Source organism: Theropithecus gelada, chromosome 19 (assembly GCF_003255815.1).
Source record: "Theropithecus gelada isolate Dixy chromosome 19, Tgel_1.0, whole genome shotgun sequence".
Classification (NCBI taxonomy): Eukaryota; Metazoa; Chordata; class Mammalia; order Primates; family Cercopithecidae; genus Theropithecus; species Theropithecus gelada.
In genome coordinates, this window is record NC_037687.1 from 6,645,532 (window position 1) to 6,672,733 (window position 27,202).

Sequence of the window (27,202 nt, forward strand, 5' to 3'; positions counted from 1 at the left end):
TGAAATATAACTGAAGCTTTATTGGGAGTGGGGGAAGGGGGGTGTGGTCAGTTGGGGCACCCAAAGACAACCATGTTCTCGGTGAAGGCGCCGAGGTCCTGGCATTGTTTCTGGTTCTCTTCATCTTGGCATTCGTCCTCCTCGGGCCAGTGCTCCACCCAGGTGTCCTTCCCGATGATGTAGCTGAGGCTGGAGGGAGGAATGGCAGGTCAGGAAGGGGCGTGGCGTGGGCGTGGTGCATGGGGGGCGTGGTCATGATGTGGGCGTGGCATGGGCGGGGCAGTCGGACGGCCGCGCGCACGCGCGGGGCGAGTACTCACTTGGGTTTCTCTCCCCAGAAATCGGAGGAGAGACCCCACATGAGGTAGTGTTTCCTCTCCTCCAGCTTCAGGGCTTCCCTGCACTTGATGGGGCTGATGAACGTGCGCTGTTGTCCAACCTGCACCTCATCCGAGCCTGGAGTGGAGGGGAGAGGGAAGAAGCTGAGCCGTGGGGAGGAAGCCAGGGAGAAAGCCGCGGAAGGCAGCGTGCTGAACCTGACCTGACTTGATGATCTGCTCGATGGCCATGATGTACTCGTCAAAGTCATTGGACAGCTGGGCCTTGACCAGTCGGGTCTTGTACACTGTGGGGGAGAGGCGAACAGGGTGGGTGGTGGGCTGGGTTGACTATGAGGGGCACCCTGGTTTGCAGGTGCACCCAGGCACGTGGCTCTCTCCCCCAAGGGAAAGTTGCAGAATCACAGCCAGTCACACTATGGCCCACCCCTCATTACACACACAACCGTAGAGGGTCACATGTCACCATCCACACACAGTTGTACCCACAGACATGCACAGAGGTCACAGCCACCTACAAAGTATAACAGTAACATACTATTCATACTATGCAATGACAGCGACTCATGTGCACAAAATATTGCAGCCTCATGGCCACAGGCATAACCATGTACACAATCATAGCCACCGAAAACTATGGTCATCTACAGAACTTCAGGACCTCACACTCGCTGCCATCCACAACCACAGCCTCACACAACCATGGCCACACACGCAATGATGCACACAACCACATCCACCTTTCCTTACATAGGCATACCCAGGCCACTCACAGCCATGGTTCCCCACACAATCACGGCCCCTCACAATACCTGCTCACACACACAACACAGTCACCCACGCCCACAGCCTGAAGCCACACCATGACAACCACACCTACCACCCACCACACAGTTGGACACACACAGCCAAACACACGTGACCCCGCCCATCACCCACTCACCATAGTCCACTCCTGGCTCACAGGCCTTGTCCAGCCGTTCTTCCAGGGTGACTTTGTCATCCAACTTTTGTATGAAGCAATTCTCTGCAAGGTGGGGGTGGAGACGGGGTCTAAGTCCCACTCCTTATCTGGGGCCTGCTGCCCATGGGTGTGGCCAACCCTGGAAGCCTACCCCTCTTGGTATCCCCTGGGTATGACTTTGGGGGTCCCTGGTCATGGGATGGACGACCTGGGGAAGTGTGTCTTGCTCAGTTGCACTTGTTCCCGGCTCCAGGGAACTCACCCTCAGCACAGCGGCACAGCTCATCACGACAGAGCTTGTTCAGCTTTCCATCCTCCTTTTCCGGGTGGTAGAACTGGGTACAGCTTTCCGCTGCAGGCAGATGTGACGCGAAGATGAGAGGATAAGGGTCTCCCTCCCAAGACCATGCCTGGGAGGCCCAGATCCCCAGTTCTCAGTCTTCAGACCTGGAGATGCTAGGTTTTCAACCCCTCAGATCCCTTGGATCCCAAGACCCCCTCTACTTTCTGATCTTTGGGATTCTCAGACCCTTGAGCCTCTTAGACTCTCAACTCACAGAAGGCTGGGACCCTTGGACCCCAAATTCATAGTTTCCTGGGACACTCAGACCTCCAACCCTCATACTCCTGGAATCCTTAGACCCTTATTTTGCAACTCACATATTCCCAGGACCCTGAGACTCCTGAACCCATCAGACCTCCAACTCTCAGATCCCTAGAACCAACTCATAGATTCTTGGGACCCTCAGACCCCTGGGACCTCCAGACTACTAATCCTCAAATCCCTGGACTCCTTAGACCTTCATTCTCAGATCCCCACAATTCATATATACCTGGGACTCTCAGGCCCCTGGAAACATCAGACCCCAGGCCCTAGTTTGGCTGCTCACCCAGGTTGTAATAGGCGTAGACCTTGACTGCACCAGGCTGGATAAGCTCTACATTAAAATATTGGTGAACTTTGAAAGCTATACAGTCATCCTCAGAGTGTGAGACCTGAGGGGGAAGGAGGAGCTTGGTCAGTGGGGTTATGTGGGAGGGAGTCCAGCATTGGGTCTTGGGAACTGAGGCAGTGGTGGAGAAATTGAAGGATAGAGGAGGAAGTGGCGAAGATGAATGAACAATTCAGCAAATCCATTTACTCTTCTTCCTACACTCACAGCGAGACTACATTTCTCAGCTCCTCTTTCAATTAGGTGTGGCCAGGTGGCTGAACTCTGGCCAACAAATTGCTATCTATACCCATAAAAACAACCCATACACAATCTTATTTTCATCTAGAATGAAGGAATCCTGCAGAGAACTACAAAGGATCCGAAGCATTGCAGAGTAACAGGATGGAAGGTGCTTGGATCCCTGAGTGACTGCATGAAGCAGAGGGACCCTTCCTTACCTCCCACGCCAACTGGACTTCACATGAGTGAGAAATACAAGTCTGTTGTGTTAAGACCCCATATTCTTAGTGGTTTTGTTTTAGTAGCTATCATTACCTAAGCTGACTAAAATGGGATTGAGGGGCCCTGTGGGTATCAGGAGTTAGCAGGGAGGACATGGGGATAGGAGAATGGGAAGAAATAGAGAAGGGAGAGGAGAAAGCCCAAATCATGGTTGAGATGAAAGAGTAAGAGAATGCCAGATGGAGAGAAAATAACAGAAGACAGGGCAGGTGTGGTGGCTCATGTCTGGAATCCAAGCCTTTTGGGAGGCTGAGGCAGGAAGATCGCTTGAGGCCAGTAGTTTGAGACCAACTTGAGCAACATATCAAGAACCCCATCTTTACAAAAAATAAAACAATCAGCTGGGTACTTACACAGAATATTTATGAAGAAACAAGAACAAAAATTCAGCTGGGACCAGGCACCAGGGGCTTATGCCTGTAATCTCAGCACTTTGGGAGGCGGAGGTGGGAGGATCACTTGAGCTCAGGAGTTTAAGACCAGCCTGGGCAGTATAGTGGGACCCCATATCTACAAACTTTTTTTTTTTTTTAATTCACCAAGCATGGTGGCATGCACCTGTAATCCCAGCTACTGAGGAGGCAGAGGCAGGAGGATCATGTAAGCCTGGGAGATCAAAATTGCAGTAAAAAAAAAAAAAAAGAAGCTGGGTACAAGAGCATAATATTTATTTTTTAAAAATTAGCTGGGTGCAGTGTCGCAGGCCTGCAATCCCAGCAACTCAGGGGGCTGAGGCAGGAGGATCCCTTGAGCCCAGGAATTTGACTTTGCAGTGAGCCAGTATCAAGACACTGCACTCCAGCCTGGGTGACAGAGTGAGACCCTGTCTCTTGAAAGAAAGAAAACAACAGAAGAGAGAAATAGATGCAAAAAAAGAAACAAAGGTCAGGATTGGGCAAGGGAACAAGGCAAGACCTTTCTGTCTACAAAGCACTAAAAAAAAAAAAAAATTCGAAGGGGCTCTTTTTCATTGGTTAAGACTCTGATAAGAAGCTGCAGAAGGTCAATGGTCAGAAGATGACATGTTTATAGAAGATGCTGGGTTGACCCCCTCAATTTACAAGCTCCTTCTCCTGTCGCCCAGCAACACAGACCTTGTCTCCTCTAGCCTAGGGCTAGTGTGACCCAAAGACAAAAGCTGAAAGGAAAAGAAAAGACCAGCCAGATAGAGGTCAAGGTGCCCATGGAAGCCTCCCAGGGAAGGATGATGCAGTCTTACCTTGTCCAGGTAGATGATGAGGGTGTTCCTATCGGAGAAGGCTTTGTCCAGCTCATACTTGGAGATGTATCTGTCAACGCCATTTGCCAGCTGGGGAAAGGTGGAGCCTGTGAAAAATCCCTCCTGGATCCCTCTCTACCTGCAGCCTCTTCCATACCCTAGGCTCCTTTCCACTTATCCCAGCTCCTGAGCCCTTCATACCTGCTTGAGGTCATCTGTGTCTGGAACGAAGCCAGTCATCATGGATATGTCCAGTATAGACATAGTGGCATCCTGGTCTCCCCGGTACCTGGATAGTGCAGAAAGAAGGGCATTGGGTTCCAAGATAGGGTCAGCCCCAACGGTCTGTTCCTGGACAAGGAGGTCTGGTCAGGCACTGAGACCTCTGATTCCCCCACAATAGCACAGAGGGGCGTTACAGTTTTTAGGAAACATTTCCCCAAAGGAAATAAAAAGTAAGGTAATGTGGCCAGGCGCGGTGGCTCACGCCTGTAATCCCAGCACTTTGGGAGGCCGAGGCGGGCGGATCACAAGGTCAGGAGATCGAGACCATGGTGAAACCACGTCTCTACTAAAAATAGAAAAAAAAAATTAGCCGGGCGCAGTGGCGGGCGCCTGTAGTCCCAGCTACTCGGGAGGCTGAGGCAGGAGAATGGCGTGAACCCGGGAGGCGGAGCTTGCAGTGAGCCGAGATTGCGCCACTGCACTCCAGCCTGGGCGACAGAGCAAGACTCCGTCTCAAAAAAAAAAAAAAAAAAAAAAAAGTAAGGTAATGTAATGGTCAAGGTGATTGATTAAGAGCTCAGACTCTGAACCCAACTGCAGAGATTCAAATTCCAGCTCTAAATAACACTGGATGCATGATTTGACCCCCTCCATGCTTCAGCTCTAGAAAACAAAGGCAAGAATACAGGCGGCCCTCACTTTGCATGATTCAGTTTAATAACACTAGTAGCCCAGTGACATGGTTCACTTTCAGTACCTTGGTATATTGATCATGAGTAGTTGCATATGGTATAAACTCTGTTGCTAACTCTTCAGTCTAGAAATCACTATGTAAATAAAAGATGAGCATCATAATTGAGGGCCAATTACTGTCACTCCTTTCAAAGTCCATCAGTGATTGGTCACTGAGCTTCTGCTCTTCAATTTATGCACAGACAGCAAACTGTGTAGTTGTGTTGCCTCCCTGTCTCCAGGTGGCTAACTCCCATGAGATTTTACAACAATGTATCACCAAAAGAGGGAACTGGCCAACAAAGATAAAAATGCAGCAAAGAAATGAAAAGTGATAATGCCAGAAGTGAACTTCAAAGAAGGCATAAGTGGAGTTATCGAAGAATAGCAGACTATGGGGATGTTGACCCTGCTGCCATTTGAGAGATAGGTGGCGTAGAGGAACTCAGTGAAGGCAAATGTATTAGCATAAATAAGGAAGGTCATGGGGACAAAAAGGATGAAGATGTCCCAGAGGAAGGTTCGTTATAGAATAAAAAGTCACTTTAAGGGAACTCTTGGAGGAATTTTGTGACATGGAAAGCTCGAAGGATAAAATATTGGAAGCTGATCCAAACTTAGAAAGGAGCAAGACAATGTACTAAGGCATAGAAAAGATGTTTACTCCATGTTGTAAATTATACAAAGAGAAGAAAGCAAGCATTTTTTGAACTAAAGCACTCTCTGTAAGTGTCATACAAAAAAAAAAATACACCTTGCATCTCAACGTTCTGATGTTTTAAATTACAGTGTAGTCAAATACTCATCTTACTATGTCTTTCATTTTCCTGTATCTTTATAACTGGCAGTATGATAATTTTAAATGTTATAATAGAAACATTTAGGCTGGGCATAGTGGCTCATGCCTGTAATCCCAAAACCTTGGGAGGCCAAGGCAGAGGAATGCTCAAGGTCAGGAATTCGAGACCAGCCTGGGCAACACAGTGAGGCCCCGCCTCTAGAAAGAATAAAAAATAAAAATTAGCCAGGTGTCATGGCACACGCCTGTAGTCCCAGCTACTTGAGTGGCTGAGGCGGGAGGATCGCTTAAGCCAGGGAGTTTGAGGTTACAGTGAGCTATGATTGTGCCACTGCACTCCAGCCTGGCTGACAGAGCAAGACCCTATCTCTCTCAAAAGAAAACAAGAAAACTTTAAAGGTCATGGAATGATAGTGTACTTTTCTCCATTGATTGCTGCTAAGATGCTTTGACAGTCTCAACTTACATGGTCATTGCTGTGGTCTCACATTGACACGCAAAGCAAGGACTATCTGTGTTCTCTACCTTATGGTGGATACATAGAACAGTATCAGATACACACTGTACTTGGTAAGTATTGAATATCATGGATATTATTTGCAAGAATTCTTGCTAGAGATAGAGGGATGGCCAAGATGAACCCCAGTGACCTAGCTTCTTACCTGGTACAGATCTCAAGGATCATAGTGTTCTTGGCATCCTGAGGCCTCTTTTCTGGAAACACAGAAGAGAGAAAGATGGGAGAGGGTATACCTGTGTGTTGATTCAGGAAGGGGGAAGAAATTAGAAAAGGGGTAGGAGGAAGGTGACAGATAAGGCCTTGATTCCTTTTACCTGTTTCCGGTGCTGGTTTTATGGTGACCTTGAGGTGGAATTTATTACAGGTGAGTTGACCTTTGGCCTTAGCATGGTACATTGTCACTACCTGGTAAGATGGGAGAGGAGACACAATGTGATCCCACAGGACTAGGACTACTGAGGACAAGAGGAGATGGTCCCTCTGGGGCACAGGGGCGTGGGCCAGGCAGGTGTGGGTTTCTGTTCCTTACCGACAAGGTGCCTTGGCCTTTTCCTTCAGCTGTGACTGTGAAACCCTCATTTTCCTTGGTCTGCAGAGTGAAAAGAGAGAAGACAGCATGTTGGGAATTAAGCCTTCTACTCCCTGTGATGGTCACCTCTCCTCCCTCTTGATTCCCAGTAAATCCTGGTTGGTGTAGAGGGCGACAGCAAGAGTGAGGGGGGCTTGGCTGGGTGACTGTACCTCTTCTGATCGCAGGAGGCTAGCAGATTCCCAGTGGATACGGTGGGTGATCTTGGAGCTGCGACTGGGCAGTTGGAGGGACACATCCAGGTTCAGTTCCTTGTGGTCAGGGACATCCTTTTGGTATTGAGCCAAGGCTTGGAACACCATGAAGGTGGCCTAGAACCCACGAGAGAGAAAGATGGTGATCTGGGAGCCTGGGAAAGTGGCTAGAATCCAGTGGGGGATAAAGAGGTTCAAATCAGAGCTGGGACATCAAAAAGTTGCCTAGAACCTACTAGCGAGTGCAGGAGTAATAATTGGAGGTTATTGAACTCTGAGGACATGTTCAGAACTCTCCAAGGGACAGAAACTTACACCAGGACTCAGAGATGCTGAGAACATGTCTAGAATCCACCAGAAAGTCCAGATGTGAGACTGAAGGTCTAGCAACCCTGAGGATGTGGTCTAGACCCATCAAGAGGATAGAGTCAGGCCAGGACTTAGAGACACTGAGAATATGTCTAGAACCCACTCATGAAAAAGAGAATAAAACTGTGGCCAGAGGATACTGAGCATATAATCTACAACCCAAAAATGACACTGTAACACTGAGAACGTGATTGACAGACCACCAGAAAGAAAGGAGGTCAACTGGAGCCTGAAGTTGCTGAAGCCTGAAGTTACTGCAACCATGGCCTAGAACAGGGTTTGCATAATACCCTAGGGTAGCTGGGAACATAGTATAGAGCCTACCAGTGGGACAATATGACATTGGGAGTCTGGTATACCTGGGAACATGGTCTAGAACCCACCAGCAAGACAGGGTAAGATTGTGAGATAGTAGAACTGAGAACCTGGTCTAGAGCCCACCAGTGAGACAGAGTAACATTGTGAGCCTAGTGGAACTGGAAACCTGGTCTAGAACCCACCAGGTGGAGAGAGAGGTTTAGACCTGAACCTGGGCCCTGAGAACATGATCTAGACACCTGGGGCAAGAAGAAGGCTCAACACACAGCTTGGAGTATCCAGACTGTATTCTAGAACCTATAGATGGATTTGCAACTAAGAAAACTGATTCTCAATTCCACTCCAATCACACTGGCTTGTGGGAAAGAAGAACTGCCTCGTGGGGCCTCAGTGTGTTCTCTAGGAGGCCGGTGGGAAGCCACAGGAGACAGGGATGCATGTGCCTAGGGGCTGTAGGCCACTTGCCTGGGTAGAGCCATAGCCACCACCGTAGTATCTCTGTTCATTGAGCCAACGCACGACGGGAGGCACAAAGTCAAAGTCTTTTAGCTGCAGTAGGGCCAAGAGGGCATAGGATGTGGCCTCCACATTGTAGAGCTGCTGACCAGGCTCCTCCCAGCGGTTCTTATCTGCAAAGAGGATACCCCATCCCCAGTGCTCACTGCTCTGTCCAGCCTGGGGATGGCTCAGAGAAAGCTCAGAAAGAGATGCATGCTAGATTTCCTGGTGTTTGGGTGTCCTGGCTGACATTCAAAGCTCTTAGTTATTTGGCTCCTGCCTTGCCTCTCTCGTTTCATCAACTCTCACTTCTCCCTTTGAAATGAATGCTGAATACGCATTTGTTGAATGAATGATGCAACAAACCTTCTTGTGTGGTTTACAATGAGGACCTGCTAAACCTTAGAACCACGCATCCCAGCTCAGCTCAGGGTTATGCATCCCAGCTTGGTACCTTAGGACTATCCATCCCAGCTTGCCTTAGGGTCATCCATCCCAGCTCAGCTAAAAGCCATGCATCCCAGCTCAGTATCTCCTGCCCTAAACTTCAGCCATGCATCTCCCTTCACCCCTCCAGGCCATCCCTCACCTTTGGCTGTGGTCAGAAATTTGTTGAGAAGAGGTCCCTTTAGCCTGCCCATCTGGGCCAGGGCATAGGCAGCAATGGCCACAGTGTAGGATCTCTGTAGGTTCATGTAGTTGGCTTCAAGGAAGTCTCCTGCTTTAGTGATGCTGCCTGGCAGGCTCTATGAGAAAGAGGATCAGATTCTCTGGTCACGTGGGCATTACTGTCACATTAGTAAGGATCATACGAGCAGGACTTCCTGAGAATCAGGGATTTCTGTCCTTGGGATATATCTGTCTTAGATTTGTCCGTTTTTGAGGATTTCCCAGATATTTTAGCCACCATGAGCTGCCTTGTTGCTGAATATCTATTATGTATCTGGAGAAATCCATGTACCCCATGGTGTGCTGGTAAATGTTTAACAACCAGCTCTCCAGTGGGAGGGGTGACGGATCCTTGGTTTATAATGATTGACAATTTCTGTCGTGTACATACCCCCACCAGGACCAATTTCACGGTGTCAATGTGACATCACTGAACAAAGTGTTGGAGAGACATTCTCCAAATTGTCACTCATAAACTGGTATGGGCCAGATTCGGTACACCACTGTGAACACCTCATCCAGTCATTATCATCATCTTCTTCATCATCATAGCTCACACTTACTCTGTGTCATTCAGATAGCCGCACATTTAATCTAATAAAAACTGTTGAGAATACTGAGCCCTGAGAGATACAGTAATTTTGCAAAGACCACCTAGGAAGTAAGTGGCAGAGTTAGGATCCAAAACCAGCCTTCTGGGGATGGAGGAAGACATGATGTGTACCGTTTCCTCATTTCCATGGTGTAAATACTTCCATCACTGATTTCAAGCTACCAATATGGCATCATTGAATGTAGAGTTGGGAAGAGCTTTGCAGTAGCACAGTATTATATAGCATTTTCACTACACAAATCCAATACACATAAATAACCCCAAGAATATAGATTATGGGAGTAAGGCGTAAGAACTGATGAGTTTGAGTGTTTCTAACCTTTGTGTTTAATAGAATTTATTTAATTGTAAGTTTTATAACTTAGTTTTTTTGTTTGTTTCGTTGGTTGGCTGGGTTTTTTTTGTTGTTGTTTGTTTGTTTTTTTTTGAGACGGAGTCTTGCTCTGGTCCAGGCTGGAATGCAGTGGTGCAATCTCGGCTCACTGCAACCTCTGCCTCCTGGGTTCAAGTGATTCTTGTGCCTTAGCCTCCTGCATAGCTGGGATTACAGGTGCCCCCTCCACCACGCCCAGTAAATTTTTAGTAGAGAAGGGTTTTTGCCATGTTGGCCAGGCTGGTTTTGAACTCCTGACTTCCGGTGATCTGCAGGCCTTGGCCTCCCAAGGTGCTGGGATTACAGGCTCACTGTGCCCAGCCTAATACTTAGTTTTTAATAATAGTTATATTTAATGACCAGCTTGAAAAATTCCTGTAAATTTAACACTTTTTTTTTTTTTTTTTAAAAGATGGATTCTTGCTCTGTTGCCTGGGCTGGAGTGCAGTGGTGTGATCTCCGCTCACTGCAACCTCTGCCTCCCTAGTTCAAGTCATTCTCCTGCCTCAGCCTCTTGAGTAGTTGGGATTACAGCACACTCTTGACCCCAGGAGTCTGGTTTCACAGCCTGTGCTATACTCTACTACAATGCTGCCATGCTGCAGCAGAAACAAATATTTTTTTCCTGCCCACTTCCCTCTCTGACATCCACTCCTTTGGTAAGAACTTCTCCCTTCCATTCACGTGGCCACAGTGGAAGCAGCCATGTCTGCCCACTGAGACCTACTTCCTGTCCTTAGCTGATTGGTCCAGATGTAGTCTTCTGACCCAGGCTGAGCCAATCAGAGTCCTTCCCTGGGAATATGGCGGCCCTAACCTTGATCTGATATGTTCTCTAATTATTGGCCAAGAACAGAATGAGGGACATGGGAGAGAGGAGCAAAGCATCCTGGCAGAGTCCCTGAGGCCACCTTCATCTCTGTATTTGATATCTTTGGACCCTGAACATAAATTCCCCATGAATTTTTGTATAATCTAGGTCACAAGTGTGTTATATCCGGGACAACTCAGAGGCCTAAAAATACAGAGATCATTATTTATTATCCCCATTTTACAGATGCACATACTGAGTGAGGCTTAAGGGTGGAAGTGCCCGTGAGTCAGGATTTGAAGTCAGACGTGGCTGACCCCACAGTCCCCCACCCCCATGCTACTTTCCTTCTCTCTCTCTCTCTCTCTCTCTCTCTCTCTCTCTCTCTCTCTCTCGGCCTTGGTCCCTCTTGGGTGTTAGAGGCAACAGCCCTGTGTTTGTTTTTCTCTTCACTGGCCCCTCCCCTCCATCTCTTTTCCTAAGAGGGGAGAAGCCACTCGCTAGGGGTGTAATCCTCGGCTTCCCACTTTGAAAGCTAAAGGTTAAAACCCCACGATCAGCTAGGCGCAGTGGCTCTTGCCTGTAATCCCAGCACTTTGGGATGCCGAGTCGGGCAGATCACCTGAGGTCAGGAGTTCGAGACGAGCCTGTCCAACATGGTGAAACCTCATGTCTACTAAAAAGACAAAAAATAGCCAGGTATGGTGGTGGGCGCCTGTCATTCCAGCTGCTCTGGAGACTGAAGCAGGACAGTCCCGTGAACTCGGGAGGCGAAGGGTGCAGGAGCCAAGATCATGCCACTGCATGGCAGCCTGGGCGACAGAGACTCCATCACAACAAAACAAAACAAAATAAAACAAACAAACAAACACAATAAAGCCAACAAAGACATTCCAGACTCTCAGCGGCCCATCTTTCCAAGCTTCTCTGCTTCAGAATCAAAACCAGAGGAAAAAGAGACAGTGATGAGCCAACGGTTTTCACCGTTTCCTGTTTGGAGTCATGGATCCCTTTGAAAATCACCTGAAAGATCCTCTGGACTAACGAAACAGTCTCAGCTCTGTATCCCAAGTTTTCTTTAAAGCAGCAGCAAGGATGCAACTGTACTGATCACGTAGCAATGATGTAGAAAGCACTTTGGGAAATGGGCAGAAAACCCTCTGAAAATGCTAAAGCAGACAGAAAGAATCCCCACCTTTGATCTCTTTGTGCCTCAGTTCTCTCATCTGCAAACTGGGGATAATAAGAGTAACCTACCTTTCAGGCTGCTAAAAGGATTATGAGACTTAACATGTGAAACTATTAGAGGGGGTCTGTATTAGATGAGTTAAGCGCTCAATACATGTTAGGTATTAACATGACTGCAGTGATGCCTGTTATTGCACTGGGAGAGCTGCAAATTCCCCGAAGGCAACCTCTCATTCTCCAAGGTGGCTGTGCTCTGCATAGGGTAAGGTAGGGTAGGGTGGGAAGACGGGGGGCACTTACGTTGACCTGCTCCTCGCAAATCTCTTTAGCCTCTTGCAGCGAGATGAGAACAAAGGCCGTGAGGGCCATGTCTTTCTCGTTGGTGTTCCGGAATCCACCCTGGGATGGAGAGCAGAAAGCAAGGATGGGGTCACCGGTATGTCCACACATGCCAGTCATCCCCCCTGCGGATTCAGAATCAGGGGGTCTGGGCAGGACTGAGTGTCTTGTAGGTGTCACCCCGCTGCCCCACGGAGGTCAGACTTCTTAGTATTAATTCATGCAATCATTTATCCTTCTGCAAATGTCAATGAAGGGCCTCTGTGCTGGCACAATGGGTCCAGTGGTTTGATCCATCGTAAAACCAGACATAGGCTGTCGCCCTCACAGAGCATTTCTCTAGTAGGGAAGATGGATATAGTCCACCCAGATCCTCAAGATATATATATATATACACACACACACACACACACACACACGTGTATATATACACACATATATACACACACACGTGTATATATACACACATATATATATACACACACACGTGTATATACACACATATATACACACACGTGTATATATACACACATATATACACACACACGTGTATATATACACACATATACACACACACGTGTATATATACACACATATATACACACACACGTGTATATATATACACACACATATATACACACACATATATACACACACATATATACACATATATATACACACACACGTGTATATATATATACACACACACATATATATGTAATTTTTTTTTTTTTTTGAGACAGAGTTTTACTCTTGTTGCCCAGGCTGGAGTGCAATGGTGCAATCTCGGCTCCCTGCAACCTCTGCCTCCTGGATTCAAGCAATTTTCCTGCCTCAGCCTCCCAAGTAGCTGGGATTACAGGCATGCACCACCATACCCGGCTAATTTTTTGTATTTAGTAGAGATGGGGTTTCCCATGTTGGTCAGGCTGGTCTCGAACTCCTGACCTCAGGTGATCCACCTGCCTCAGCCTCCCACAGTGCTGGGATTACAGGTGTGAGCCACCGCGCCCAGCCAAGAGATATATACTTATAAAGTGGATGAGTTCTGTGCAGGGGAAGAGGACATATAGCAGTGAGAATGAAGTGTGGGAGTGTGACCCAGTTGGGGAGGTCGGGAAAAGTGTCCCTGAGGGAGTCAGCTGTCACAGAGGGCAGGGACTAGCGTACTAGGTGGCAGAAACCGCATGTGCAAAGGTCCTATAGCACAATAGAGCAAGGCTCCTATGAATGGATGGAGCCTGGAAAGAAAAGAAAGGCTGGGAGGCTGGAAGCCTGAAAGGTGAGACTGAGGCAGTGATTCTCCATCTCCAGCACACATTAGCATCACCTGGAGGAATGGGGGCACTTTTAAAAACTCAGATTCCTAGGCCAGGTGCAGTGGCTCATGCCTGAAATTCCAGCACTTTGGGAGGCCAAGGTGGGCAGATCACCTGAGGCCAGGAGTTTGAGACCATCCTTGCCAACATGGTGAAACCCGGTCTCTACTAAAAATACAAAAATTAGCTGGGCATGGTGGACGGGGCACCTGTAATCCCAGCTACTCAGGAGGCTGAGGCAGGAGAATTGCTTGAACCCGGGAGGTGGAGGTTGCAGTTAGCCGAGATCAGGCCATTGCACTCCAGTCTGGGTGACAAGAGCAAAACTCCATCTCAAACACACATACACACACACACACATAAACACACACCCCTCAGATTCCTGGGTCCTGCCCCTAGAATTTCTGATTCAGTGAGTCTGGGGTCCGGTCTCAGAATGTGTTTTGTTTTTGAGACAGGGTCTTGCTCTGTTACCAGCCTGGAGTGCGGTGGCATGATCATGGCTCACTGCAGCCTCGACCTCCTGGGCTCAAGCCATCCTCCTGCCTCGGCCTCCCAAAGCGCTGGGATTATAGGCATGGGCTGTCAAGCCCAGCCACAAAGTGTGCATTTCTAGTAAGTCATGGGTGCTGCTGCTGCTGCTGCTGCTGGTCTGAGGATCACACTTCGAGAACCAGTGCTCAAAGGAGTTTTGTGTTTAAGAGCCATAGAGGGAGCCACGGTACTTTCTAAGGACTGATGCAACTGGATTTGAAAAAATCACCCCAGCTGCTATGTGATGAGTGTCTGAGAGCCCACAAAAGTGGAGGCCACCAGGATGACGCCCAGGAGGTGGCTTCTACACGGTCTCCAAATAAGGAGGGGCAGGGAGAGTGTTACTTGGACCAGGGGCTGGCCATGAGGATAGAGAGAAGGGGGTGACTCCTGTAACACCATGGGAGAATGCAAGTGTTGATGGATTGAGTGTGAGAAAGGGATTCCCAGGTAGGACCCCTGCACTTGGTTTAATGAAATTCTTAATAATTTCTGAGCGAGGGGCCGTGCATCTTCATTTTGCACTGGGCTTCGCAGGTCTCTGGTTTTTGCAATGCTGGAGTGACGCCTCTGGCTCATTTATCTCCCTGCCCCCACCCCCACCCCAATATTTGCAAAGGGAATTGGGCAGTGGGAACATGGAGGTAGGGGTCTGTCTCGCGTTCATCCTGTGAGACTCAGGAGCCCCTCTTCCATTTTGCCTTAAATCCCAGCCTCTTACAGTCATTTCTTGATGTATCACGGGCGCATCCTCCTGGAAGACCCCGTCGGGCTTCTGCTTCTCCAGGATCAGCCATTTAACAGCCCCGCAGAGGACCTGGGAGTCGATGGCAATGAGGTTGACAGCCAGAGAGAAGACCTTGACCACGTAGGCGGTCAGCCTGGGGGTGGGCATAGAGCGTGAGCCAATCGGCTCTGAGATCCAGAGACTGCCATGCCACCCAGCCAATGAGCAGGTGGGGAGGGACCAGGGCCTGGCCCAGTTTGCCTCCTTTGCTTTCCCAGGTCCCAGGACCCAGCTGTTGTGTGCGGTCCGTACTTAAGGATGCTAAATGACCGCTGGCCACTCAGCCAGCGCCTGCCTGGACTCTGCAAGTCCAGGGCTGTTTGGGCAAGGCTGGTCTAGGCGACCATCCCTGGCCAGGGTCCAGGCCCTGCTGGGGGTTGAGGGTGGAGGGTCTGCACAGCCTGAGCTGGCTGTTGGGACTCACCAGGTGCTGGGTGCCCGGTTCAGGAAGGCCGCAAAGGCAGAGCTGGGTTGTCTGAAGGCCAGCTGCTGGGTGTACCCTGCAGGGAAGAGAGAGTAACCCCCAAAAGAGCCGAGGCTGAGCAGAGGGTGCACGCCAGAAAGGGCAGGGGTGGGGTGCAGAGAGGGGACAGGGACTCAGGGTCGGGGAGGGATTCTGGGAGGAGGGGACCTTAAAGAGAGAAGGACTGAAAGGCGGTGGGGGATCAGAGCGAGGAGGGGGAAGAGTTCTCAGAGGACAAGGGATTCAGAGAGGGGAAGGATCTTGAGGGTGGGGGGCTTTCAGGAAGGGGAGGGGTCGCAGACGTGGGGTGGAGTCTCAGGGAAGAGGCATGGCCTGGAGATGAAAGTGGCCTCAGATGAAAGTGGCTGGGAGAAGAGGTGGGGCCTCACGGGAGGGTTTGGCCTTGAGAAGAGGTGGGGCCTCAGGGGATGGGCTTGGTCTTGAAAAGAGGCAAGGTCTCATGAGCCTGGCCTGGGAGGAGGCAGGGCCTCAGAGGGCGTGGCCTTGAGAAGAGGTGGGGCCTCAAATATGGGGCGTGGCTAGGAGAGGAGGTAGAGCCTCAGGGGAGGGCGTGGTCTTGAAATGAGGTGGGGTCTTAAGAGAGGGGGGCGCTCGGAAAGGGGTCCCTGGGGTCTCTAAGAGGGGCAGGGAGCCCACCCTTCTTGATGAGCTCCAAGGCTCCCTGCCGCTTCTCCGGGCCGAACTTCTCCCACTGTTCCGTTTCATCCAGGTAATGCACAGCGATGACTGTGGGCGTCATGGTGATCATGTTCTGTTCTCCACAGCCCGAGGGGGTCACGATGAGGTGCTTCAGCCGTTCCGCATCGATGGCATCCTCTGTCATTTGGGCCACCGGGGTCCCTGCAGCAGGTGGGAAGAGGACGTCGCTCAAGCCGGGTAGGTGACCCACCCTGGGGTGGGGTAAAAAGGATTCCAGCCTCCCAACCAGCCAGGTCGAAGGGGTCAGGGACAGGAGAGTGCTGGGAGGATGTGACTGCGGGGAGGGGAGTCTGCATGGCTGAGTGGCTGTTCGGGGGTCTGCACTGTTCGGAGTGGGACGTGCTTCACACAGTCACCCTGGTCCCTGCGTCTCGTTTCACCAACAGTAAAATAATTCCAGTAACAATATTCAGAAATACTTATATCGCGCTTAATGTTACTTCCCAGATTGTTCTAAGAGAACACCATAGAGTATCTCATTTAATCGTCACACCAGGCTGGGCGTGGTGGCTCAAGTCTGTAATCCCAGCACTTTGGGAGGCCAGGTGGGTGGATCACCTGAGGTCAAGAGGTCGAGACCAGCCTTACCAATATGATGAAACCCTGTCTCTACTAAAAATACAAAAATTAGCTCGGCATGATGGTGGGCGCCTGTAGTCCCAGCTACTCGGGAGGCTGAGGCATGAGAATCACTTGAACCCGGGAGGCAGAGGTTTCAGTGAGCCAAGATCGTGCCACTGCACTCCAGCCTGGTGACAGAGCGAGACTCTGCCTCAAAAAAAAAAAAAAAAAAAAAATTGTAACACCAGCCCTTGGAGGTAGATACTATTATTCGTCCCCTATCAAAGGTGAAAAAAACAAGGCTCTTTCCCCAAAGCCTTATAGCTTACAGGTTGCAAGGCCCTTTCTTTCTCCAGTCTTCCCTCCTGGGGCAAGAAATGAGCTCCAGAATTTCTGCTCTTGTACTATGTTCCTTGTTTTTTTTTTTTTTTTTTAAACGGAGTCTTCCTCTGCCGCCCAGGCTGGAGTACGTGCAGTGGCATGATCTGGGCTCACTGCAACCTCCGCCTCCCAGGTTCAAGCTATTATCCTGCTTCAGCCTCCCGAGTAGCTGGGATTATAGGCATGTGCCACCATGCCCAGCTAGTTTTTGTACTTTTACTAGAGACAGGGTTTCACCATGTTGGCCAGGCTGCTCTCAAACTCCTGACCTCAGGGGGTCTGCCTGCCTCGGCCTCCCAAAGTGCTGGGGTTACAGGCTATTGCTTCTCATTTCAGCTGATATCCCATCTGAGAAGCACAGAAGTTCTACAAAAAATTAAAATAAATAAAATCATGTATCAGTGAAAGCTCTTTGCTGAACTAAATGCTATCTGGAGGCTTCTATAAAACTGATCATAGCAAATAATATCTGTATGCTTTAAAAAATGTTTAAAAGAGGGAAAACATGGTCGGGGGCGATGGCTCACGCCTGTAATCCCAGCACTTTGGGAGGCCGAGGCGGGGGCGGATCACGAGGTCAGAAGATCGAGACCATCTTGGCTAACACGGTGAAACCCCATCTCTACTAAAAATTAAAAAAAAAAAAAAAATTAGCCGGGCGTCGTGGTGGGCGCCTGTAGTCCCAGCTACTCAGGAGGCTGAGGCAGGAGAATGGCGAAAACCTGGGAGGCGGAGCTTGCAGTGAGCTGAGATCCGGCCACTGCACTCCAGCCTGGGCGACAGAGCCAGACTCTGTCTCAAAAAAAAGAAGATCACAGATGGGCTGTTCTAGCTGAAGGGGAAGAGAAAAGTGTGGGTTAAACAATTCCAGAATGAGACGGAATTTGACTCCCTCCATGTCCTACTGAGACCCATGGGGTCAGGGTCAAGGGCAGCTCACCTTGCAGGAGAATTCTGGTCTCAGACTCGGTGTCCGGGACTTGGTCACTGAGGTCTGCAGGTGGGACGTCCTCTCTCTGCACTCCATCTGCAGGGCGAGTGAGAGACACCGATGGCTCTACCTCCCTCCCGCCCTATCTTACCTCGCTAAACCCAGGTCGCTTCCCCTCCTCACCCTGCCAGTCCCTCAGCCCCTACCCCTGCAGCTGACTCACCCTGGCCCAGGCGTTCTGGATCCAGCGTGCGAACAGCTACAGTTTTGTTCATTCTGATTCCTTCCGGCTACACAGTGTTGGAGGTGGGGGAAGTCGTTGGATGAATAAAAGAACAGACGGACACACAGATGGTCAGCAGGGCGCTGTCCTTAGAATTACCCTGGCATAGCCGGGCGTGGTGGCTTATGCCTGTAATCCCAGAACTTTGGGAGGCCGAGGCGGGTGGATCACGAGGTCAGGAGATCAAGACCATCCTGGCTAACACAGTGAAACCCCGTCTCTACTAAAAATACAAAAAAATTAGCCGGGCATGGTGGCGGACGCCTGTAGTCCCAGCTACTTGGGAGGCTGAGGCAGGAGAATGGCGTGAACCCGGGAGGCAGAGCTTGCAGTGAGCCGAGATCTCGCCACTGCACTCTAGCCTGGGTGACAGAGCGAGATTCCGTCTCAAAAAAAAAAAAAAAAAAAAAAATTGTAACGCCAGCCCTTGGAGGTAGATACTATTATTCGTCCCCTATCAAAGGTGAAAAAAACAAGGCTCTTTCCCCAAAGCCTTATAGCTTACAGGCTGCAAGATTTACCCTAGCATAGGTGTCAAAGCATCTGACCCCAGCCCCTTGCCCCCAGCTGTGTGATTAGGGGCCAGTTACTTAACCTCTCTGTGCCTCAGCTTCCCTCCTTAGCAGGAGGAGGCAATATAAACACCTACCTATTGTGTTGTGGTGTGAATTTATCAGAAAGTTATAAATCAATAAGGAAATAACATAATCTTTTGAATTCTTTTTTGAAACAGGGTTTCAATACAATAAAATGGAAAAATTAGCCAGGCGTGGTGGCAAATGCCTGTAATCCCAGCTACTCAGGAGGCTGAGGCATGAAAATCGCTTGCACCCAGGAGGCAGAAGTTGCAGTGAGCCGAGATCACACCACTGCACTCCAGCCTGGGCAACAGAGTGACACTCTGTCTCAAAAAAATAATAAATAAATAAATAAAATAATCTTTTGAATTGAATACAAAAAAATTATTGATTGGTGATGGTTGATGAGCTTTTTGGTACCCCCTAAAATTCTAAGCCTGGGGTTATCTCACTCACTTTACCGCAATCCTGGCTCTGCTTCTAAAATTCTGGGACTGCCAAATTTCCTAAGCCAGACACTATGATTCTTACTGTCTCAGAGCCTGGATCTGCGACCTGAGTCAATAGTACGAAGACCAGGAACCCTCTCTGAAGGACAAGGGTTTGTGGGTGCCCCAAGCACTCACCACGACCTTCAGGGACTTCCTGACACCGTCACTGATGAAAAAATGGTAGACGGCAGCCTTGACTTCCACTTCCTGCAGGCCAGTCTTTAGGGGCACGATGACATAAGGAACGGACAGCGAGGACTTAGCGGGGATGGTTACGGTCTGCTGGTGACGCCTCTTGGCGGTGGCCAGGCTGCAGAAGGCTGGATTGTGGAGTAGTTCCACCCTCACCTGCCAGGGAGAGAAAGTATCAGGACAAGTGTGTGTGCAACAGGCTACCTACCCCCTTGCAGGCTCCATGAAGCCTCTGCCACCCTGGGACCCACCTTGAGCTCTTGGTTCTGCCGGTAATTGTAGAGAACAGCTCGGATTTCCACCTGCTCGTTTCGAACAACAGAGTAGGGTAGCCGCAGGTCGATGAAGAAGTCCTGCATTACTGTGACCTCGAAGGGGTCTGCCACACAGATCCCTTCCCGGGCAGAGACAGAACACGGAGTGTTAAGGTCGGGGAGTGGACAAGGCGAGGCTCCTGGATCTCAGCTCTTAGTCCTCACTGCAGGAGCTCTCGCTAACTCAGCCTGTCTTTGCAAAAGCCTATGAACTAAACGCTGTCAATGGTGATAAATGACAGATGATGGTGGTGGTTGGGAGTTACCATATTTTTATTATTATTATTATTATTATTATTTTTTTTTTTTTTTTTTTGAGACGGAGTCTCGCTCTGTCGCCCAGGCTGGAGTGCAGCGGCCGGATCTCAGCTCACTGCAAGCTCCGCCTCCCGGGTTCACGCCATTCTCCTGCCTCAGCCTCCCGAGTAGCTGGGACTACAGGTGCCGCCACCACGCCTGGCTAATTTTTTGTATTTTTTTTAGTAGAGACGGGGTTTCACCGTGTTCGCCAGGATGGTCTCGATCTCCTGACCTCGTGATCCGCCCGTCTCGGCCTCCCAAAGTGCTGGGATGACAGGCTTGAGCCACCGCGCCCAGCCCATATTTTTATTATTATTATTATGATTATTATGATTATTATTATTAGAGACAGAGCAAGACTCTGTCGCTAGGATGGAGTGCAGTGGCGCCATCTCGGCTCAACGCACCCTCCGCCTCCTGGGTTCAAGCGACTCTCCTGTCTAAGCCTCTCAAGTAGCTAGGACTACAGGCATGCACCACCATGCCCAGCTAATTTTTATATATTTAGTAGAGATGGGCTTTCACCATGTTGGCCAGGATGGTCTCGATCTCTTGACCTCGTGGTCCACCCGCCTCGGCTTCCCAAGTGCTGAGATTACAGGCGTGAGCCACTGCGCCCGGCTGGAGTTACCATTATTCAATGATTTGCATTCTGTTTGTAGTTTGACTCAGAGATCTACACGTAGGAAGAGAAATCTCCAAAAGATATCCGCATCTCTGAAATGGCAGCTCCAAGCCGTGGGTGAGAGCTGAGCACTCAAAATGGGGTTTGTTCAAGTGAGAAACTGGATTTGTACTTTTATTTTAATTACTTGTTTTTAAGTATATTTAATTTCATTCAGACGTCAACTTTAAACCTGATGATCTCGCTATGTGTGGTGGCTCATGCCTGTAATCACAGCACTTTGGGAGGCTGAGGCGGGAGGATTGCTTGAGCCCAGGAGTTCAAGGCTGCAGTGAGCTACAATCACACCACTGTGCTCCAGCCTGGGCAACAGAGTGAGATCCTGTCTCTGAAACCAAACCCAGTGGAACAAAACAAACAAACAACCAATGCTCGTTGTAAATATATGAAACACCATTGAATTGTATATTTTATTATTATTGCTTTTTTTTTTTTTTTTTTGAGACGGGGTCTCGCTCTGTCACCCAGAGTGCGGTAGCATGATCTTGGCTCACTACAACCTCCGTATCCTGGGTTCAAGCAATTCTCCTGCCTCAGCCTCCTGAGTAGCTGTGACTACAGGCACCCACCACCATGCCCTGCTAATTTTTTGTATTTTCAGTAGAGACAGTGTTCACCATGTTGGCCAGGCTGGTCTCGACCTCCTGACCTCAGGTGATCTGCCTGCCTCGGCCTCCCAAAGTGCTGGGATTACATGTGTGAGCCACCATGCTGGACCTGAATTGTACATTTTAAAAGGGTGACATATAGAATGTGAATTAAATCTTAATTTTATTAAAATGATGATTGATTGAGTGGAAAACGTTTAAGCATGTTTGCAACAACGTGGGTATGAGGATCTACCTTTTCTTTTTCTTTCTTTTTTTTGTAGAGACGGGGCTTTGCCATGTTGCCCAGGCTGATCTCGAACTCCTGACCTCAAATGATTTGCCAGCCTCAGCCTCTCAAAGTAATGGGATTACAGCCGTGAGCCATCGCACCTGGCCTGAGAATCTACCTTTTTGAACTGTAAATTTTATGAAACCTAAAATACAGATCAAAGTATTTCCAACGAAAACCTAGCATCCTGGGCTGGGCACGGTGGCTCACACACACACACACACATATTGCACTAATTGCTACCAAGTGGCAGTTTGGACAAAGAAAATTTTTTTTAAGAAAATAATATTGCATTAAAATACTATTTTTGGCAGGGTACGTTGGTTCACACCTGTAATCCTAGCACTTTGGGAGGCCAAGGTGGGTGGATTGCCTGAGGTTAGGAGTTTGAGACCAGCCTGGGCAACACGGTGAGACCCCATCTCTACTAAACATACAAAAAATGAGCCAGGTGTGGTAGTGCTCGCCTGTAGTCCCAGCTACTTGGGAGGCTGAGGCAAGAGAATTGGTTGAACCCAGGAGGCAGAGGTTGTAGCAAGGCAAGATGGCACCACTGCACTCCAGCCTGGGCAACAGAGCGAGACTCCATCTCAAAAACAAAAAAAACGCGGCCGGGCGCGGTGGCTCAAGCCTGTAATCCCAGCACTTTGGGAGGCCGAGACGGGCGGATCACAAGGTCAGGAGATCAAGACCATCCTGGCTAACACGGTGAAACCCCATCTCTACTGAAAAATACAAAAACAGGCCGGGCGCAGTGGCTCACGCCTGTAATCCCAGCACTCTGGGAGGCCGAGACGGGCGGATCACGAGGTCAGGAGATCGAGACCATCCTGGCTAACACGGTGAAACCCCATCTCTACTAAAAAATACAAAAAACTAGCCTGGCCTGGGCGGGCGAGGTGGCGGGCGCCTATAGTCCCAGCTACTCCGGAGGCTGAGGCAGGAGAATGGCGTGAACCCGGGAGGCGGAGCTTGCAGTGAGCTGAGATCCGGCCACTGCACTCCAGCCTGGGTGACAGAGCGAGATTCCGTCTCAAAAAAAAAAAGAAAAAAAGAAAAAAAAAAAACGCAAAAATTTCCCACACTACACTAATGTAATTTTTTTGGGGGGTGGGCGGTTACTGTGTTGGCATACTCTTAAATTTTGTGCCTGAGGACAGTGCCTCACTCTCTTCACCTGCCTTGCTGTCAGCCATCTGTACCTGACCAGAGCTAGCCAGGGTCTCACATCAGGCTGTAGATGGTGGGGAGAGGACAAGTACCTAGGAATGGGGCCACCCCTTGTCCCCAGTTTGTCATGTTGCACAGTCTGACCACCAATGTGTTGTTAATCACGTGTTTCATCCTGCTTCCTTTTGTATTTGTATCTTTTCTTTTTTGCCTTTTTGAGATAGGCTTGCTCTGTCACCCAGGCATGAGTGCAGTGGTGCGATCTCGGCTCACGGCAATCTCTGCCTCCTGGGTTCAAGTGATTCTCGTGAATCAGCCTCCCGAGTAGCTGGGACTACAGGTGCCTGCCACAACACCCGGCTAATTTATTGCATTTTCAGTAGCGATGGGGTTTTGCCACGTTACCCAGGCTGGTCTCGAACTCCTGACCTCAGGTGATCTGCCCATCTCAGCCTCCCAAAGTGCTGGGATTACAGGGGTGAGCCACTGCGTCCGGCCCCTCATGTATCTTTTCTGAATCACTTTGCGCTCTCTCATGTCCACATCACCTCTGAAAAGTTTCTCTTGTAACTGCCTCTGTAACACTGTCACGGCATGGTGGACTCGTATCTTCATCCACTGATCCAAACCCACAGAATGTACAACACTCTCATGTGAAACTTGGAACTTAGGGTGGAAGTGCTGTGTCCTGGAGGTGCACTGCTCCACTGGGGGTGCTGGCAGTGGGGGAGGCTGTCAATGTGTGGGGACTGGGGATATGTGGGGAGTCTCTGTACTTTCCCCTGAATTATGCTGTGAACTGAAAAGACTCTCAACAATAAAGTGCACTAAAAGAAAATCACCGCAGTGGCTCATGCCTGTAATACCAGCACTTTGGGAGGCCAAGGTCGGTGGATCACTTGAGGTCAGGAGTTCGAGACCAGCCTGGCCAACATGGTGAAACCCCATCTCTACTAAAATTACAAAAATTAGCCGGGCATGGTGGTGGGTGCCTGTAATCTCAGCTATTGGGGAGGCTGAGACAGGAGAATCGCTTGAACCTGGGAGGAGGAGGTTGCAGTGAGCTGAGATCGTGCCACTGCACTCCAGCCTGGGTGACAGAGCGAGACTCCTTCAAAAAAAAAAAGAAAAGAAAAGAGAACAGAAGAGAAGAGAAAAGAAAAGGAGAAAGAAAGAAAGAAAGAAGAAAAGCATCAATGTTAGAGACGGTACCCCCACCCTGTCTAGCTTTTGACACTGTTAGAGTAGGCAGATAGGCGGAAATGAGCAGGCAGGGGAGCTTCCTGGGAAAAGAAGTCCCAGACAGGCTGCCTACTGATAGCGCTGCTCACTGGCAGTCAGCGAAAGGACGACGGCTGCATTAGCTACATGTGGCCTTGTGGTTGGGGTCCTCCAGCCCTGAAGGGGACTTATCAGGTCCTAGCTGGAAATAACCCTGCTAGGGATTTTCCCTGATGACGAGCATGTGCACTGCTCCGAAAACCCACCCTAGAGTCGTCTTTTGCTCATTATCATAGGTAAAAACACACCCTGGGTGGAGATTTTAGACGATAATGAGATGTGCCGCGTGCACGCTAGCACGTACAGTCACAGAGCCTACTCGCCCACAGAGACCTCCCAAAACATGCCTGCAAGTGACACCCCCTCATGCCCCTTCATGAAAAATCATGTAAGAGTCTCATAAAAAGAGTCCACCAGCAGTATCTGCTGCTGGCTCATTCTCTCGAGCAGCCATGTCTGTGTCATCGTTCAGAGCATACTGACACTTTTTATTTATTTAGAGAAGGAGTTTCACTCTTGTTGCCCAGGCTAGAGTGCAGTGGCACAATCTCGGCTCACCGCAACCTCCACCTCCCGGGTTCAAGCGAATCTCCTGCCTCAGCCTCCTGAGTAGCTGAGATTTCAGGTGCTCGCCACCCCCTGCCTGGCTAATTGTTTAGTATTTTTAGTAGAGACGGGGTTTCACCGCGTTGGCCAGGCTGGTCTTGAACTCCTGACCTGAAAGTGATTCCCCTGCCTCGGCCTCCCAAATTGCTGGGATTACAGGTGTGAGTCACCGAGCCTGGCCCTGTCTCTTTACATAAGCATTGAGACTACTATTTTTCCAGGGGGACCAGACCAGAGCTGTTTCTTCCTTCAATAAACTCTGCCACTTAACCCTTGCTATGCATCTCTTGGCTGAATTCTTTCTTCCAAGTTAGACAAGAACTAAGGATTCCCGCAGTTCCTGATAATAACACCTCTGTGGTAACCAGGACAGAGAATAAAGTGCCAAGAAACATAGGTTTGGATAAGATGAGTTTGGATAAAATGAGATGACACTCAGACACCCTGGGGTCCCTGCCTCCCTGGGACCAGCCAGCACCCTCGCTCACCTTTCTTGTCTGACAAGCTCACGGCCAGAATCTCCCATGTGGTGATGGAGTCTTTCAAAAATATATTCATGAGCTTCGTGGAGATTCTGGATGGAGAAGAGTTTGGGGCATTAGGAAATGTCATCTAGCAGGGTGGTAGAGGGGGAGAGCTGAGGCAGAGGGATCCCGAGGAACAGGCTGGAAGGGTCTGGGGGTGCCTCCATGTAGGTAACCCAACAAATGATTTTTCTAGGTTGGGCTGTGGGGTTGCACTGTGATTCCAGAGAAGACAAGAGATAGCAGGTGCATGCAGATTAAATGGTCTGGCTGTGGGGTGGGTTGCATGGGGGGTTACCCTGGCCTTACCCATTTTTCGGTGCCTCTTTCAACTCTTCAATCTTCCACAGCCAACTCTCTGGGAACTCACTTCGGGAAACGATGTTCTCTTCTGCGATGATGTCCTCATCCAGGTTACCTGCAGGGGGTTTAGATCTGCATTCAGAACAGACCAGGCCAGGCGCCATGGCTCATGCCTGAAATCCCAGCACTTTGGGAGGCTGAGGCGGGTGGATCACTTGAGGCCAGGAGTTGGAGACCAGCCTGGACAACATGGTGAAACCCCATCTCTACTAAAAATACAAAAATTAGCTGGGCGTGGCGACACATGCCTGTGATCCCAGCTACTCTGGAGGCTGAGGCAGGAGAATCGCTTGAACCCAGGAGGTGGAGGTTGCAGTGAGCCGAGATCGCACGACTGCACTCCAGCCTGGGCGACAGACACAGACTCCATCTCAAAACAACAACAACAACAAAAACCAAACCAAAACAAACAAAAGAGCCCACCTACTTCCTCAGCAGTCACACCTTTAGATCCTACCTCTGCCCAGGAGGGATTGCTAGCAGCGAAATACTAGGACACGGACATGGAGGACTGCAGGATGAATTCTCACGAGCCCCAGACACATCTGCCTTGGGAACTACTTCTTCATAAAAAAAAACCTAAAAATTATATCCCACAAATGTACTGGTACAAAGACATATACAATGCACACTGGATTATATTCATTCCTTTCCCTCTGATTTTTAAAGAAATGAAAGCATTTGGCCAGGGACAGTGGCTCACATCTGTAATCCCAGTACTTTGGGAGGCCGAGGCGGGTGGATCACTTCAGGTCGGAAGTTCAAGACCAGCCTGGCCAACATGGCAAAACCATGCCTCTATTAAAAATATGAAAATTAGCCAGGCGTGGCAGCGGGTACCTGTAGTCCCAGACACTTGGGAGGCTGGGGCAGGAGAATCACTTGAACCCGGGAGGCGGAGGTTGTAGTGAGCCAAGATTGTGCCACTGCACTCCAGCCTCGGTGACAGAGTGAGACTCCGTCTCAAAAAAAGATACTAATAAAAGCAAGCAAGCATGTGCACGTGCCTCGAAAGGATCATGGTCCCGAGAAACCGTGTCTGCTTCCTCTAAGGGATTTGTTTATTCTGAACATGACTAGGTGAGCTGAGAACATTCCCAGACCTGGTGCAGAACACGGGAGAAGCAGTGGCCTTTAAAAACCATCTAATACAAAAATTAGCCAGGTGTGATGGCCTGCGCCTGTAATCCCAGCTACTCGGGAGGCTGAGGGATGAGAATCGCTTGAACCCAGGAGGCGGAGGTTACAGTGAGCTGAGATTGCATGACTGCACTCCAGCCTGGCAACAGAGCAAGACTCGGTCTCAAAAAAAAATCTCGATAGGCTGGATGTGGTGCTATGATCCCAGCGCTCTGAGAAGCGAAGGTGGGAGGATGGCTTGAGCCCAGGAGTTTGAGACCAGCCCGGGCAACACACTGAGACTCTCTCTCTACAAATAATAATTTAAAAATTAGCTGGGCATGGTGGCATGCACCTGTAGTCCTAGCTACTCAGAAGGCTGAGGCTGAGACAGAAGGACCCCTTGAGCCCAAGATGTTGACGCTGCAGTGAGCTGTGACTGCACCACTGCACTCCAGCCTGGGTGAAAGAGCGAGACCCTGCCTCTAAATAAATATATAAATCAA

General features: G+C 49.5%; 1 protein-coding gene across 1 annotated transcript in view; it reads right to left on the reverse strand.

Annotated features, from left to right (window-relative positions):
* C3 (complement C3) overlaps nucleotides 1-27,202 on the reverse strand; it is a 44,284-nt gene continuing 17,082 nt past the window's right edge. Inside the window, exons 18-41 of the mRNA XM_025366876.1 lie at nucleotides 25,524-25,632; nucleotides 25,179-25,264; nucleotides 19,707-19,849; nucleotides 19,399-19,611; nucleotides 18,135-18,201; nucleotides 17,921-18,007; nucleotides 15,976-16,179; nucleotides 15,280-15,355; nucleotides 14,790-14,949; nucleotides 12,177-12,275; nucleotides 8,812-8,968; nucleotides 8,190-8,353; nucleotides 6,996-7,154; nucleotides 6,784-6,843; nucleotides 6,569-6,659; nucleotides 6,397-6,448; nucleotides 4,180-4,267; nucleotides 3,979-4,068; nucleotides 2,193-2,298; nucleotides 1,565-1,654; nucleotides 1,282-1,365; nucleotides 542-625; nucleotides 321-456; nucleotides 1-189 (exon numbers count right to left, since the gene is read on the reverse strand). Of these exons, the coding sequence (XP_025222661.1) occupies nucleotides 48-189; nucleotides 321-456; nucleotides 542-625; nucleotides 1,282-1,365; nucleotides 1,565-1,654; nucleotides 2,193-2,298; nucleotides 3,979-4,068; nucleotides 4,180-4,267; nucleotides 6,397-6,448; nucleotides 6,569-6,659; nucleotides 6,784-6,843; nucleotides 6,996-7,154; nucleotides 8,190-8,353; nucleotides 8,812-8,968; nucleotides 12,177-12,275; nucleotides 14,790-14,949; nucleotides 15,280-15,355; nucleotides 15,976-16,179; nucleotides 17,921-18,007; nucleotides 18,135-18,201; nucleotides 19,399-19,611; nucleotides 19,707-19,849; nucleotides 25,179-25,264; nucleotides 25,524-25,632 (2,747 nt within the window). The 3' untranslated portion in view covers nucleotides 1-47. The remainder of the gene's footprint in view (nucleotides 190-320; nucleotides 457-541; nucleotides 626-1,281; nucleotides 1,366-1,564; nucleotides 1,655-2,192; nucleotides 2,299-3,978; nucleotides 4,069-4,179; nucleotides 4,268-6,396; nucleotides 6,449-6,568; nucleotides 6,660-6,783; nucleotides 6,844-6,995; nucleotides 7,155-8,189; nucleotides 8,354-8,811; nucleotides 8,969-12,176; nucleotides 12,276-14,789; nucleotides 14,950-15,279; nucleotides 15,356-15,975; nucleotides 16,180-17,920; nucleotides 18,008-18,134; nucleotides 18,202-19,398; nucleotides 19,612-19,706; nucleotides 19,850-25,178; nucleotides 25,265-25,523; nucleotides 25,633-27,202) is intronic.